Source organism: Python bivittatus, unplaced genomic scaffold (genome assembly GCF_059951505.1).
Source record: "Python bivittatus isolate LINGU-HERP-01145 unplaced genomic scaffold, Pbiv_v1 ctg000700_np1212, whole genome shotgun sequence".
NCBI classification, from domain to species: Eukaryota; Metazoa; Chordata; class Lepidosauria; order Squamata; family Pythonidae; genus Python; species Python bivittatus.
In genome coordinates this window covers 74,792,671-74,808,217 of record NW_028277098.1, presented here as the reverse complement: position 1 = coordinate 74,808,217, position 15,547 = coordinate 74,792,671, and the positions used below count along the sequence as shown (strand labels likewise).

At 35.0% G+C, this 15,547-nt stretch overlaps 1 protein-coding gene across 2 annotated transcripts in view; it reads right to left on the bottom strand.

Moving 5' to 3' along the window:
- TOX2 (TOX high mobility group box family member 2) overlaps window positions 1–15,547 on the bottom strand; it is a 253,594-nt gene that overhangs the window by 172,630 nt on the left and 65,417 nt on the right. For both annotated transcript variants that reach the window (XM_015888360.3, XM_025167551.2), the window contains exon 2: window positions 1,766–1,831. In XM_015888360.3, the coding sequence (XP_015743846.1) occupies window positions 1,766–1,831 (66 nt within the window). The remainder of the gene's footprint in view (window positions 1–1,765; window positions 1,832–15,547) is intronic.

Genomic DNA, 15,547 nt, shown 5'->3' with positions numbered 1-15,547 from the left:
TTGGAGAATATATGGCAATTGCTGCAAGCAACTTTTTTTAAAAAATCCAACTTTTATATATTTATTTTCCCAAAGTCAAGCAAAATTTCAGAAGTTTGCTTACGTGGGTGTGTTTGCCTTGATTAGAACTTTGTAGCAAGTTAGAATCTCAGCTGTGCATGCTTTTGCATTGTATCCAACCCCACTGTGAAATATGAAGAAAAATGTTTTTGAACATAGAGAAATTCTGCAGAAGTATTTGAAGAAAATGAGGAAAAACCATGCAGTTAATAGAATTTACTTGGGGCATATCACCAAGGTATTAAGGCACTGGGGTAGAAACCAGGAAACTGAGTTCTAGTTCTGCCTTAGGCATGAGACCAGCTGGGTGACCTTGGGCCAGTCATTCTCTCTCAGCCCTGGGAAGAAGGCAATGGCAAAACACTTCTGAAAGACCTTGCCAAGAAAACTACAAGGACTAGTCCAAGCAGCAGCTGGGAGTCAAGACTGACTTGAAGGCGCATGTACGCACATACACACACATCACCAAGGAAGGAGATCTATATACACAAATAAATAGACATATAAGCTGCACAAATTACACAGTCTTCCCCCCAGTTGAACTCAGCACATCCATGTAATTTTCTTGGCAACATATAGAAGTGATTTGCAGTGATTTGATTAAAACTTCGTAGTCTATCTAGCTAGGGTTATTTGAGGGCCCGCCTATCTTCCATCATTTCTGCCTGGCTGGGAAGATCAGGCAGAGTAGATATAGGCCAATTCCCCTCTATTAAATAATGCCATCTATCCGGACCTAGGAAGCATGAGTTCTCTATTCAGTGCCTGTCCTCTGGTTTAGTATCCCCCAGAGATCCACATAGCTCCTACCCCAAGTCTCTGAAAACCTGGCTGTTCTCTCAGGCTTTGGGGTAGGGGCCTGTATAACTGAGTAGGTTTTTTGTAGTTATGTTTGGTTTTACTTTTCTGGATGTCCATGAATGGTTTCTTAATTTTTTATTCTTGCTTTTAAAATGTAAGCTGTCCAAAATCATTTGGAGTCAGGTATTGTCTAAGTTATATAGATAAATTCCAAGCTTTCCTTCCAATGCCTTCCTTCTTTTGTATTATTTAGTTTGTAGATTGCTGAGGAGGCTGTGTAATCAGTAGCAAGTGAAAACATACTATATAGCGACACTGCCCTAGAAACATGTAAGTGAAGTCTCCAAGAGGGAGGGAGGGAGGGAGGGAGGGAGGGAGAGAGGAATATACATACACATATATACATGACAGACACCGCAAACATTCCTACACAATTACAATCCATAGTTTTTAGTGCTCAGTAATTCCATAACAGAGACGGATAATTTACAATATGCATCAAGCACCACATTATATATAAAATGTATATTTCTGTCTTCCATCATCTTCCAGTGGAACAATTAAATCTGCTATAGAACTGATGAAAGAGATATGCAAATATCTGTCACTTACTTGCTCATTTAACAGAGATAGCTATCTGGGTAAAAGGCATACCTAAAGCCATCTAGGATAAGAGCTTCTGCTATGGCTGTACAGGTGAGTCTGTGAATCTAAATAAATATTCTTTTCTGCCCACAGGACTACCTATCTTATGTTCAGCAGACTAATCTTGTGGAGGTGATAATCTGTGTGTGCTGTTAACCCACCTTCATTTACAGCTCTAGACTAGATTCTGTCAATATTGCGCAAGCTAATTATGAGGATATCCTGCACAGATACATCCTTGAAAGACAATTAGTTTTACCTGATTTGCTGAGAGAAACTCCTGGTTATTGTCATTCATTCCCATATACATGTTCTCTCCGTCAAACTGGAATGACAGGAAAAAAAAAACATAATCAAAATGCAAATATGCTAGAACCTTCAAGAAATTGCTAAATTCTATAAACAGCCGTTCTAACTGCACTTTTTATTGCTTTTTTTTTTTTACTGCTGAAAAATAAAATCCTAAATCTTAAGAAATTTGGCGCAAAATAAATCAAAATCACAGTATGGATCTTACAGAAGTTTCATGAAAACTGGCCTGCAGTTATCTAAAAAGTTGTATCACCACTCAGCGCAATGGAAAATCAGCATGGTGCAACATGTATAAGATTGCATGCATCAGTGCATGCACCTTTACAAAAAGCAAGGAATTAAATTTCATAACCTCTAAAGAATGGGTTGTTTGTGGAAACCATATGGAAAAAGGAATCTGTAAGGAGGGCGATTAGGAAATAAAAAAATAAGTTCAAGCTTAATTAAAAAACCAGGTCTAGGACACAAAGTCTCATATCACACATAGCTACTTGAATGAAGGAAATAATCTAACAGTATTCAACAGGTTGCTCTCCCTACTAATCATTATTAAGGCAAAGCTCTATTATGCAGTAGGAAAGAACTTTTATAAATAATAGATGGATCTAAATCACATTCATTGCAGAAAATCATAGAACTGAAACTAAATAGTTTGGCACCAGATTATGTAAAGAATCATCTATTCTCATATCTGTATCTCATTTCTTCTGGGGCCCAAAATATCTTCATTTGAGACTCTTCTTCAGGTGATCTTGGAGTGAGGCAGATACTGCATGAGGAAAGGAGGGGTTTTTTTTAGAAGTGAGGTCCCATTTGCAGAATTCCTTCCCAGATATACTCACCAAAAACCTTTGGCCCCAGGTGAGGACCTCTTCATTCTTCCAGGTCTTTAAAGCATAACTTTACTGCTGCTTTAACTTCCTTTACTGTTTTGCTGCTTCATTTACTGTGGTTTTATTTATATATCTTTACTGCAAATTATCATAGTTTTATTCTTTGTACTTCCTCTTTGTAACAGATTTGCTTGGTCACCACAGAACTCTGATTATTGGGCAGCAGAGAAGAAAGGAAGGTAAATAGCAAATTTATTGTCTTCTGTCCTTTCTTACTGGCAATGAGCTTGGTCATAACAAAAAAAGGTAGGATTGCAAACTCTAATTTGGAGAATCCTTTCAAAGAACTAAAAGTGCATTTATTTTCGTTAGAATTTCTCCAGAATCAGCAGTGTTCTATCTTATGTCTATTTAGGGAAAGAAGAAAGAAGAAAACTTTAGTAAACTGACTTGTTATGGGGGAAAGTGTGTTCTAGTTGTTTTTTGGTTGGTTGTTGTTTCTTATTATTTTTAATATTGTCTGGTGTATTGTGAACCACCCAGAGTTATCTGGAGTTGGGCAGCATCAAATCAAAGCAATAAACCAATCAATAAATAAAATGATTCTGATGTATACATCCACAGGTCTAAGAGTGTCTATTTATTAATTAATCAACAGAGAGTTTTGAACTATGTTTTATAACATTGTAACTTTACAGTAACTTACTTATCATACTAAACTTTTATTTGCTAATGCAGCAGGCTTTCTGCAGGTTTGTATGCCCTACATGTTATTTGGACTCCTCATTCATAAATCTCTGACCACAGCTAAAAATCTGACTATCTCACCTAAACTGTAACTTTTGCTATTATTATATAACAAATGTTCTGATTATTTTACATATTTTACATTAAATATTTAAATACCATTGGTTGGCAAGCATCTACCTTTAATATCAGTATCAAATACTGAATATTAGACAGAATTCAATGTAAAATTAAGAAAGGAGAATTAAGATGAATTAAATTATTCTAATGAAAAATGTGCAGCAAGCCTCTAACAAAAGTTTGTACAATGATTTAGTCATTAAAATAATTTACAATTGTGCAATCCAGTGGAAATAATATAGCTAAAGTCCTTAAAAGAAGGACTGTTTACAGCAGGTGGTTTCCAACTTTTTCAGGCCACAGAACATGTTAATTAAAAACGAAAAACAATCATAGAAACTCTGATCAAGAAGCAAAGCTCTAGTGGTAAAAAAACTGGCTTTTTTTTTTCTCACGAAACCTGTAGGGCTGTGCGAGAACAGAGGGGAAAAAACTGGTCTGCAGAATCATTCATATGGAATGAGTGTGTAAATCAGCATAAAATTTCCTTTTATTTTCCCTAAATATTTTTGGGGAGGTATACATACAAAACTGTGTTTTCTTCCCCAAAATGCTTGTTTTCCTACTTTACAATAACCCCATTTTGGCTTTACAGATATAGCTCAAAATGTATATTGCAGATACTATTATAATTTACACATACATGCATACGCGCACACCCACTTACCTTTCATACACACTTTTTTTCTGTGAAATGTTTGAGGATAATAAGGAGAAGGGGAAATTACAACTTTCATTCCATCAACAGATGCTACTTTCATTAGCACATTATTAGATTATTTCTAGTATTCTTACATTGCATTACTTTTCATTTTTTCAGACTCGCAAATACTGTATTTTCTATAGTAGTTTTAAATGAAACTCCAAACAATTAGTTTTAAATGAAAGAATTATCTTAGATTTACCAAGGAAATGGTATGCAGACAGATAAATTCATTTTCCTTTGGGAAGGGTTACCTTAAACGGTCTTGTTTTTGAGTGCATATGGTATTCCCTAACTGCATGGACATGGATACATAAACACTACAGATTCTAAGCCACCGCAGTTGGTTCTAGCAACTGATGAGCGACATCTAGAAATCAAACTAGAGGACTGCATCAAACACTGAACTTATTTTACTTCAGATGGAAGTTACTACACTTTTGAGCAGCAAAAGTATTGGTCTATATTTTTCAAATCATGCATGTTCATTTATCTGTTATTTTCCATCTTCAGGAGGCGGTCTAATTCCATCACTATTATTCTAGACTTCAGCAGATGTGTGTATGCCTTTCTTAACTGTGCTATTTGCTTGAAAGCCAATTCAAACTCTCCCTTTTCATAATTCCAATTTGGTAATACATACCTATTTTATTGCTTTATATACTATTCTTTCCCCTACCTCAGTAACCATAATGAAGCCTGTCTTGGAAATTACTATGCTTCTGATTGCCAAGCAGTGAAGCTGAAAATCAACTCTCAAAATTCAATGAAAACTTCAGAACTTCCTCCCTGCAGATTAGATTTTTTTAACCCCTGAAGGCAGTAAGAACAGAAAATTATTATTAAAAGAATTTGCTGCTAGGATATTTTTTTCAATTAAATGTTTGCAACTTATGCTATAGCCAGATATAGTAGATGTATGATGTGTTATCATTGTGCTGCAGAAAGCAGTTGGAGATGATCAGCTTTATAATTCCACCCTGATTTATGGTAGAAACAAAACATTTTAATATTTCCCATTTGTTAGAATGATTTTCTCCTAGTTTCGATTAGAAGTATCTCCTCATGTATGTAAAGATGCTAATCAATTTCAGGATATAAAGATGATGTATTTATCATACTCTATTTCCAATAAAAATTGATCCAATTTATCTTTAATCACCTAAGCATGGTACACAATAAAAACTGTTCTGTTCATTTGGGGGGGAAATAGTTGAGAACTATTATGTTAATTACCCTTTCCCCCATGCCACTGATTATTAAAATACATTTCCACTTTGCTTTTCTGCCTTTTGAAACAGAAAAAGCATGGTGATACCTAATCACAGGTATCTAGCCATTCTAATTTAATGGGTTAATTACCTATTAATTTGTACCTACACAGTCAACAAAAAGTCAATAAGTTAATATCAAAATAGGCTAAATAATAATAATATTAAATAAATAACATGGAGACTAAATAATATTTCATACTGCAGTGCCTTTACAGATCCACTTAAAAATAAATCTTGTTGGTTTTGATAATGCTTATTCTCAAGTGTATATACATAAATTATATAAATGATTTTTTAAAATTAAATAATCAATATTTTTTAAAAATAGAAATAGTTAAACCTGTTGAAGAGAGCCAGCATGGTGTAGTAGTTAAGGTGCTGGACTAGGAATAGGGAGACCCAGGTTCTAGTTCTCTCTTACACAAGGAAACCAGGTGGGTGACCTTGGACTAGCCACCCATTCTCAGTCCAAGTCAACATCAAGTTGTCCTATAAGCTGGCTGACAAACAACCCTCCCTCTTCACATCATGCACTGATGAGCATCACATTAGACAGCACAATGCAAAAACAAGTGGACACTGCACATGTGGGGCAAATGATAAGAATATGAAGAAGAGTCAAGCCTGTTGAAGACTTGAGCTTAAAACTGAGTACTGTGTCTCATAAGGAAGATTATTGCTAGTTTTATTGTATGCCACCCAGGGTCACTTCATGTGAGATAGGCGGCCATATACATTTGCCAAATAAATAAATATTCAAGATTAAAACATACCTGGAATTAGTATTTTGGATTAAACTATTTTTGATACCCATTTCCTGAACTTCAAATGTTATAATACATGGGTCTTTCCTTTTAGCTTTTTATTTTCTGTTGAACTATCTGGACTCCTACTGAAAACATACTCAAATATCTAGATGCATGAATGCTTTTCTTCCTGATTTTTATCTTGCTACTACAGTGTTCTATTTTTGTTTCTATTTGTTGGCTAATAAATGCCTAAGTGTAACATCAGGCACTATACAAAAAAAACTAAAGGAAAGCACGACACTGTTTATAGTCATTATCTCAAAGAAGATGAAAAATTCATGTAAATGGAAAGAAGACCAGGAGCAAGACTGAGTATTCCAAGTAAAAGTTGTACAAATAAAAAAAGGGGTGAGAGAGGCGGCAAACAAACTGAAAATGTGGGATTTCACAAGAAAGAGGCAAAGGTATGAAAGTGCCAGCAGAGTTTTCCAATTTGGTGCCCTCCAAATATGCTGAACTATATTTCCAATCATCCTCAGACAAATTGGAGAAGGTTGATTTACAGACAAAGAGAAAGCACTTATTCTGGGAAAACATGTGAAAACAAGAAATTTATGAAGAAAAAAGACTACAGTGATATAGAATCTGGTTTGTCTGACAGAAATGCAAAATAGGATAAGCAAGGTAAATCAGGTGAATGGTTGAAATGTCAAAATAGAAAAAAAAGTTGTCCACATTGTGAATGCTGAATGCACACCAGGCTGCAGACTCATTTAATCTACATCCCAACTAGTAAGTATGGTTCTTGGTCATGTTCAGAGTCTACCAGAGGTGGAAAAAAAGTTTGGTTGTTTTAAAAACAGAGGCATAATTTTGGAGAAGGTTTGGAATCCTGAAACCACCGAGAAGCGGATCAAGCCAGAAATCTTGAAGCAGAGGATCAATTTGCTTTAGGGAGTTTTCTATTTCTGTAGAAATAGATAAACTGGCTAGCCAGAAATACTGCACTTAGATTTCATTTGCTTTCTGTGTGTTGCTAAATCCAATTTTCTATATCCTGTACAAGTCAGGGATTTGTTTTTATTGTACTTCAAACCGAGTTCCAGAAAACTCTGAACCTGTTCATTCAAGAGTCCATAAAGCAGTTATGGCAGGCAAAAAAGGAACAAGGACCCACCAACATTTTGGTTTAATTTAAAATGTTGTTGTATCTTTTAATCTGACTTAGTCATTACATTTTTATTTTGTTATTATTGCTTTGAGAGTTGCTTTGTATATAGCTACAGACTCATTGAGGTGGTCCATAAGCAGTGCAGTGTCTATATTATATAATATTATAAATTTAATTACTAAATCCCAGGATGCAAAAACTACTTTTTGCTGCCTCTAATGAAATTTTAAATACTGCATTATCATAGGCATGTTAAAGGAGCTGCATTATGTTGTACTACATACTTCTGCACAAAACAATTGATCAAACTTTAAGGCTCAAAGGCTACCAAGGTACATAAACTTAAAAATCAAGGAAACATATCTTGTAGTTTCTATTTAAAGCCCAATGCTGCTTTTGCATGTGTTTATCACAATAAACATTCAATGAAAGAAGCCAATTTTAACATCTTACCTTAAGATTTAAAGATGATATTTACTTAGAAAAGTAAACTACTTTTTATTAACATATGTGAGGATTTTTTTGTACAAAGTAAACAATACGTTTAGTACTATGCTATATTACATTTATGCATGGTGCAAACTGGTTTCTTAGTTAATCACAATGTTTAAAATGCTTTTAAAAAGGAAATCTCCCTCTTTTATAGCTGTAATATTAATCTGCACACAACTTCTCTCTTTATAAGGTACAAAGGTCCCTGTTGCATGACACAAGCCAGGTGCTCAAGGTGCAGGTTTGCTCCTAGAGAAAACACCTTGGAACACTGTCACATCTACTTTTTCCTATCTTGTGCCTATTTTGGTCAAGTCCCAGGGATGTGTCAAAGTTCTTACCCAGAAAGCCACCAGGGTATTTTCAGCATCAACCTCCTCTTGAGAGTATATACCTCTAAGGTTAGCCAAATCTTTTTAAACTGCAGTTTCCCATTATGGCCTTTATAAACAATCTTGCCCAATGTGATCCACTTACTATTATTCATTTGACCAGATGAAATGCATGAATTTCCCCTGAGTTTGTAATGTCAGCTAGGGTCAATGGTTCAACCACAGACTTTTAAAAAAAACACAGTGAGCTAAATAGCCACATTCCTATTTTTCTTGTTCAAAGGAGGGAGGGAGGGAGGGAGGGACGGAGGGAGGAAGGAAGGAAGGAAGGAAGAAAGGAAGGAAGGAAGGAAGGAAGGAGCCTATAAGAAATAGATGTGTGTTGTTTTAAAATAATATTTATTGTATTTATATTTACTATTGTTCAGCTTGCTTCTAAACCCCTTGTGAAGACTGTTATCTGAAATGGGTGATAATAATTGTAAAACAATCACTTTAGGCAATCCTTAGTCTGCACTGTTCGTTGTCAAAAAAAATGCAGAATTTAGGTATACTGCTGTATACAATCATTATTATTGCTACTCTAACTTTTATTAGGAACAGTTGATACAATAATTTATACAGCATCTTCAGAAGGGTTCATATTTCTTCAAATATATCTTAAAATAACAGTGCTATATTTACAGGTGGTCCTCGTTCGACAACCACTCGTTCAGCAATCATTTGAACTTGCGACGGTGTTGAATGAGTGGTACTTATGACTGGTCCTTGGAATTCTGGTTGTTGCAGCATCCCCACAGTCACATGGCTGTCATTTGCAATCTTCTTTGCCAGCTTCTGACAAGAAAGTCAATGGGGAAGCAGGCAGGAGATCACAAATGGCACCCACCTGACGTCCTCCCTTAACAACCCAGGCAATAATTGTTGTTATGGTTGTTGCCATAATGACAGCAACTGGCACTGCCAGAATTGCCATTGGTAAGCGGCACAGTCACGTGACATCACACTTTACAACCATGTCACTTAGCAACAGCAATTCCAGTCCCAATTGTCATTAATCGGGTTAAGAATGCCCAGTTTATGGATGACCCATATTTAAGAACAGAGCTTATTGTAGCAAAATTTGAGTTAAATACACAATGATTTGAGTTAAATACGCAATGGTTTGAGTTAATTACAGGCTTACATAAAAATTCATCTTAAGGACAGACCTTGGGAAAGGAACTCATTCTTAAACTGGGGACTACCTGTACCATGAAAATAACTTGAAACTTGAAAATAACTTGAAAAGATTGAAATTGAAATGTCCTGAATTTTAACCTAGTTTCTATTATAAGCACAACTATGTCCTTACTCTCACATCAAGCAGCACCCCATCTTGTTTTCTCTTTATAGTCTTCAAAATGATACAATCGCTTCTAGAGAATTTGTCATAGAATTAGAAGCAGTATGTGAAAGTAACAGAAAGTCCAAGATGTTCAATTTTAATTAAAACTATATTCTGATACAACTCAGCACTGCCCACTAGAATGCTTTGACTCTGAAACTCTGCCAGAAAAACTATTATTTATTCTAATTTTATCTGAAAATATATACCATCAATTTAAGCTTTTCCCCCCCAGAATTGTTGGTTAGGTTCAAACTGTCTAGCTTATTTATAATACAAATATAAGATGGATTCAGCTTGACTAAGAGGCTGATTATTACTTAACTCAAATGCCTATAAATTAAGATTCAGTCCACACCTAAGTTCCTCTAATGATAACACGTTAGGTGGACAATTAGAATTTCTCTCACACCCTCCTTTCTGCAAGAAACTCCGCATACGCTCTGAAATCTAGGACTCTTCTATTATGTAACATAATTACTTAACTTAGATTCACTTTATTGCTTTCATTTCAAATTCTAGGTGAATGCAATTGTTGCTTTCACCTGTTAATTTTATCTTTTCCTTTTCCCAAATACATCATTATACTGGGCAAATTGCAATACTGCTTTAAAAGGAAAATTCTCACCAAAAAATCCCTTAGGCAGGAGTGTACTTTTTGCAAAATGCTCCCTTATGTTCCTGGGATATTTCACAAAATTTTGTTAGTCTCTATGTTTCTTGAACTTTGAACAAGTCAATCCTAGAGCTAGGCAGAAGAGACAGGTCTTTAGCAGAAAGACTTAGAATTCCCCAGCTGATCAGACTGAGGTATTCCAGTAAGATTTAGCATATGGTGGCAGCCATTATTAATTCACTGGAAGAATGGGTTCATTAATAGAAAAAATTATCCTCCTTCAAACTGTGGTAACTGTTAGCATGCATGTGCACTATCATTTCAAGCCTCTGTGATTGTTGTCATAGTTGTTGACCATTTCCCAAATATCCTTGGAACCTAAAAATTCCACACTCCTTACTTCCTCCACACAGCAGCAAGACAAATCCTACAGAAACAATTAGTCAGTGCACAGATGAAAGACTACCTGGCAATTAAATACTAAATAATCTAACCTTGAGTTCTATGACTGCCAGGTTCAGCCCAAGAACAACAATGTGGCAATCCAGTCCAGTACAGTTCCTTTATTAGCTTGCACCTAATAGACAGAATCTCGCCAGACTAAACCCATGTTAAAGCAACTAGTGGATATACATCGTGAGACTCTAGGGAGGGGATGTCCTCATCCTCTTTGTCTTCCCACCGTCTTGCTGAGGATTGAGAAAGTGCTTGCTCTGGAATGTTCTCCCTCCCTCCTGATAACCTTGATCCTCCATTCCAGTATCTTCCTCACTCAAGCCTTCCATTAAAATGACAGAAAAATGGCTTATAAATAAGCCTAGACCAGCTTTATAGAATCTTTTTTTAGGGCTTGAGTTGAAATGTATTCCTAATATATGCTTATTATTTTATATAAAAGTATACAGAGAAGATAGAAAGTAAGTACAAAACCAACATCAATCCTAAAGTTATCCTAAAGCAATGGTATTCTTCATTTGCAAAACTAGTTTACTTCTCCCTGACTTTAGATGCAGCTCTATGGAAAAGTAGAACCAGTTACTTTGAAAGAGCTGATGGTCAACTCGATGCGCCACTGTAACTGAATGAGCTGGTTTAGAAATCTTACAAATAAATAAATTACAAACTTCACTACCATGGAGGGCAGAACTCCATACAAACTAGACAATATACTTGACCTAATCTATCAAATCAAAGGATTATTCCATTGGATTTACTAGGATTTCTCAAAGTTAAAAGAGGAGTCACACCGCAGAGAAATGAATTATCCAAGAAGGAAGTAAAATAAAACATGTCAATATTACTGAATGATATCCAAAAGATGATAAGGGAGACATAAATGTTATGCCCTGCTGCAGATATATTTAAATGGCAAGCAGAATATATTGTTTTAAAGTGTGTTGGCAAAGATTCAGAATAACAAAGGAAAAAGCATGGCTTACTTTTCACTCAGACAAGCAGCCCTCTCAAGCAGTATTACTGTAACTATGTTAAAATCTATGTTCTAAGAATAACTCCTGCAGTAGGGAATCAACATTTCTTCAACATATATAGCATTTCTTTTGAAGTTTTAAATATTTTTATAGGGTAATGAATGCTAGTTATAACAGATATAAACAGCTAAGAAATACAAGCACATTTATGGTATCCTACTAGCCACCATCAAAATAGTGTTTTTTCTTTTTATTTTAATCACAAAGAAAGCAAAAATGCAGAAAAACTTTGATGTTCCCTTCTGGGTTTTATGTTCTTTGAATATGGGTAGTCCCCAGGTTAAGAATGCCCAGTTTACAGATGACCCATAGTTAAGAATGGAGCCTACTGTGGCAAAATTCGAGTTAAATACACAATGGTTCAAGGTTAATTACACAATACAACTTATATAATATTATACAATAATACTATTCCGACTTACATACAAATTCAACTTAAGGACAGACCTTGGGAATGGAACTTGTTCTTAAACTGGGGACTACCTATATATCATTTGACAATGTATCTAGTGACATACTCATTAGCAAGCATTTAGGCTGAATGGAAATGTTATTAGGTGTGTCACAGCCAGACTGCAGTACTAAGAGCTGCCTTCAACATTTTCTCATTAAAATGGAAAGAGATATTGAGTGGGATACTACAAGATTCAGTCCTGGATATGGTACTCTTCAATATTTGTATTACTGACTTGGATGAAGAGGTGGAATAAACATGGATACAATTTGAAGATGACATAAAATTTAGTAGGACACCTAGTATTCTAGAAGGCAGAAATAACTTTCATAATGTTCTTGATAGAGTACAGAAATAGAAAATAAAATGTAACAAAAACAAATTTCCTTGGGAGAAAGAAATCAAATGCACAGATATAGAATGAGGGATACCTGGCCTGGCAATAGTACATGTGAAAAGGATCTTAAGAGTCATAATCACAATCTGAATATAACTGAAGGTTACAATTTGTTCAAAAGCAACAGGAGGAATAGAAAAGGAGAAGAAGACTAAAGAAAAATAATAGAATAATAAAGTCCACCCTTTTGCTAATTTCAGGATTCCAGATTAAAGCATCCCCATCAAATTGCTTTCTAGCCTTTGGTTAAACACATTAAATAAGGCTTGCTCACCACCTCTTGGGAGACATGATTCCATTGTTCACCTGCTCTGCTCAAAGTATGTTTCCTAACATTCAATATTATCAACAATAGTATTGTTTTTATTCACTCATTTCCTTTAGGCCACATGCTCTCTTGAGCACCACTAAGTGCACTGACTTGGATTCCTGAATAAGAGTAGATACTTTAACATACAGTGCATGTCATCCTTTGTTTTCCTTCTGTCATTTTCTATTGCTTTGGCTTCTTCTGAACAACTTCAGTTATTTTATTCCAGTATGGGTTTCTTCCATCAGCTCTCCATGACAGCTTTTAAGACATATTTGCCTTCCTGTACTAAGTCTTCAAGCTCATCTTGCTTATTTCCGATACTGTGAGCATTCATGTATAGACTATTAAGGTCATACATTTTATGAGCCAAGGTTCCATCTACTTTTTCAGTACCTCTCAGTTCCAAAGTGTACAAGTTTTTATCAGAGATCCTTACTCGGGGATTCTGTCTCCAACTCTACAGGATTCCCTTTAAAATCCTCCTAATCAAACTTGCCATACTTTAGCCAGATTCTTTACAACCCATCTCATGCCAGCAGTACCCAATTTGTTTAACTCAGACCTTGGTCCCCAAACCCATATTCTCCTATATTGTTAGTCATTCACTTGCACTGCAGACCTCAGTTCAAGTAGTATCAAATTCTGGGCACCACATTTTAAGGAGGATTCAGATGAACTAGAACAAGTGCAAAAAATGACAATCAAGATGATCAGAAAATAAAACTGAAGGAGCTGTATATGCTCAGTTTAGGTAAAGAAGATTGACTAGTTGTACAATAACACTTTTAAGTACTCTAAATGGCATCAAGAAAAAGAAAACCATGACATGTTCTCTATTGTCCTAAAAGGGAATAATGGGTTTAAGTTTCAGGAAACAGATTCTGAATGAATGTTAGGGAAAGAACAGTTCAATGGTAAAACCAGTAAATGAGAGAAGCAGTATACACCACTGATATCTTCATGCATAGGATGTTTAGACATTTGTCATGGATGTTTTAAATTGGATTCTTGCACTGAGAAAGGATTTGGAGTTGTTAGCTTATTTGAGTCCTTTCAGTTCTATGGTTCTATGATTCAGTAATAAGATTTACAGTGCAATCCTGTAAGATCTGCTTGGATGCAAATTCCATACATTTCAATATAGCTTAATCCCCCTCCCCTCAAAAAAGCATACACTTGATTTCATGTTTAATCAGAAAGGTTTAATTTATCAATGCTACATCCATTTTTAATGTGCCAAATGCATATGAGAAAGTTTTGTACCAAGAATACAAATTTTATCATATTTTGGGGTTATTTTCACTGTGAGAGTATCATTGCATAATAAAGAAATTTTGAATCAAAGTTTTTCCTTACAAAATAAGAAAATATGGACTTTTAGAAATTCATAATAAAATATTAATGTTCAACTGATGGACAGGTCCTTCTATCGAGGGTGCCACATGTAGAGTGAGGACAGTCATTCAAAGAACAGTACAGTATCTGAAATGATCAGATCGACCTATGCTTTTCATTCTAGACAGCAAAACCATTGAGTTAAAATCTGATCTCAAAAGTTATTTCAGTCTTTTTTTCTCTACACTGTTGTTTACTAGTAGGTTAACTTCAATGAACAAAACACAGAAGAAAAAAAACACTAACAAAAGATGTAGAGGGGAAGAAGTAGAGGAAGGTTTCTTTCTCGTGGTTTCTCAAAGTCTTTACATCACCTGCTCTACCTTGTCCATCTATCTCTGAAATAGTATGCAAACAGCATACAGTTATGACAGTAAAGCACCTTAAAAATAACAATAGTATTGGGCAGATTAGAATCCATTCCATTATATATAAGTACAAACGCAGAAAGAAAGAAAATGGAAGAATGGGGCTAAAATGTTAAACACCAGAAAGTATTATTTCTAACAATTCAGTTAAAGCATAAATATGTGCAAAATAATCACAATGCTCATGAACAGTAGAAATTAATAATATAACACAATCACCTGAGTATTGTGAAATAAATATATATATATATATATATACCTGTAATCAGGTGAGAAGACAATATGCTTTATTAATCCAAAATGAATATAAAATGAAACTTGGTTATTAGTTTCAACAGAACAGGAATATGTGCCATCAAATAATTGGAACCATGATAGGGCAGGGATGGCAAAAATAGGAAGGCAAAAATCAAGCTTGCCCCAAATATTACCTCTTCCTAAGTCTCTCAAACTCTATCAAAATTCTTTTAATATTATTGGTCTTGGAAGAAAAAACAGCAAAAAGTACTGAGTGCTAGGGGAGTCATATCAAATATTATATGAAAATTCTTCTCCCAAGCATTGCAACTTTAGATCTCTGATAAATCCATTCACTGAGATTAGAAGCCAGCCATCTTTCTGAAACAATTTGATTTGAAAACTTTCCAAATCAGTCTTATTGGGATTCCAGATTTGGATGAACATGCACACCTCCAAAATTCAGCTAATTTACACCTTCCTTTGATGCTATAGAAGTACAACTATTTTCAGATCAGGAACATTATATTCAATCCATTTGTTGTTGTTGTGGTTGTGGTTGTGGTTGTGGTTGTTGATGATGATGATGATGATGATGATGATGATGTTAAATTGTCTTGGTTATCACTGGAATAAATTAGACACCCTTGA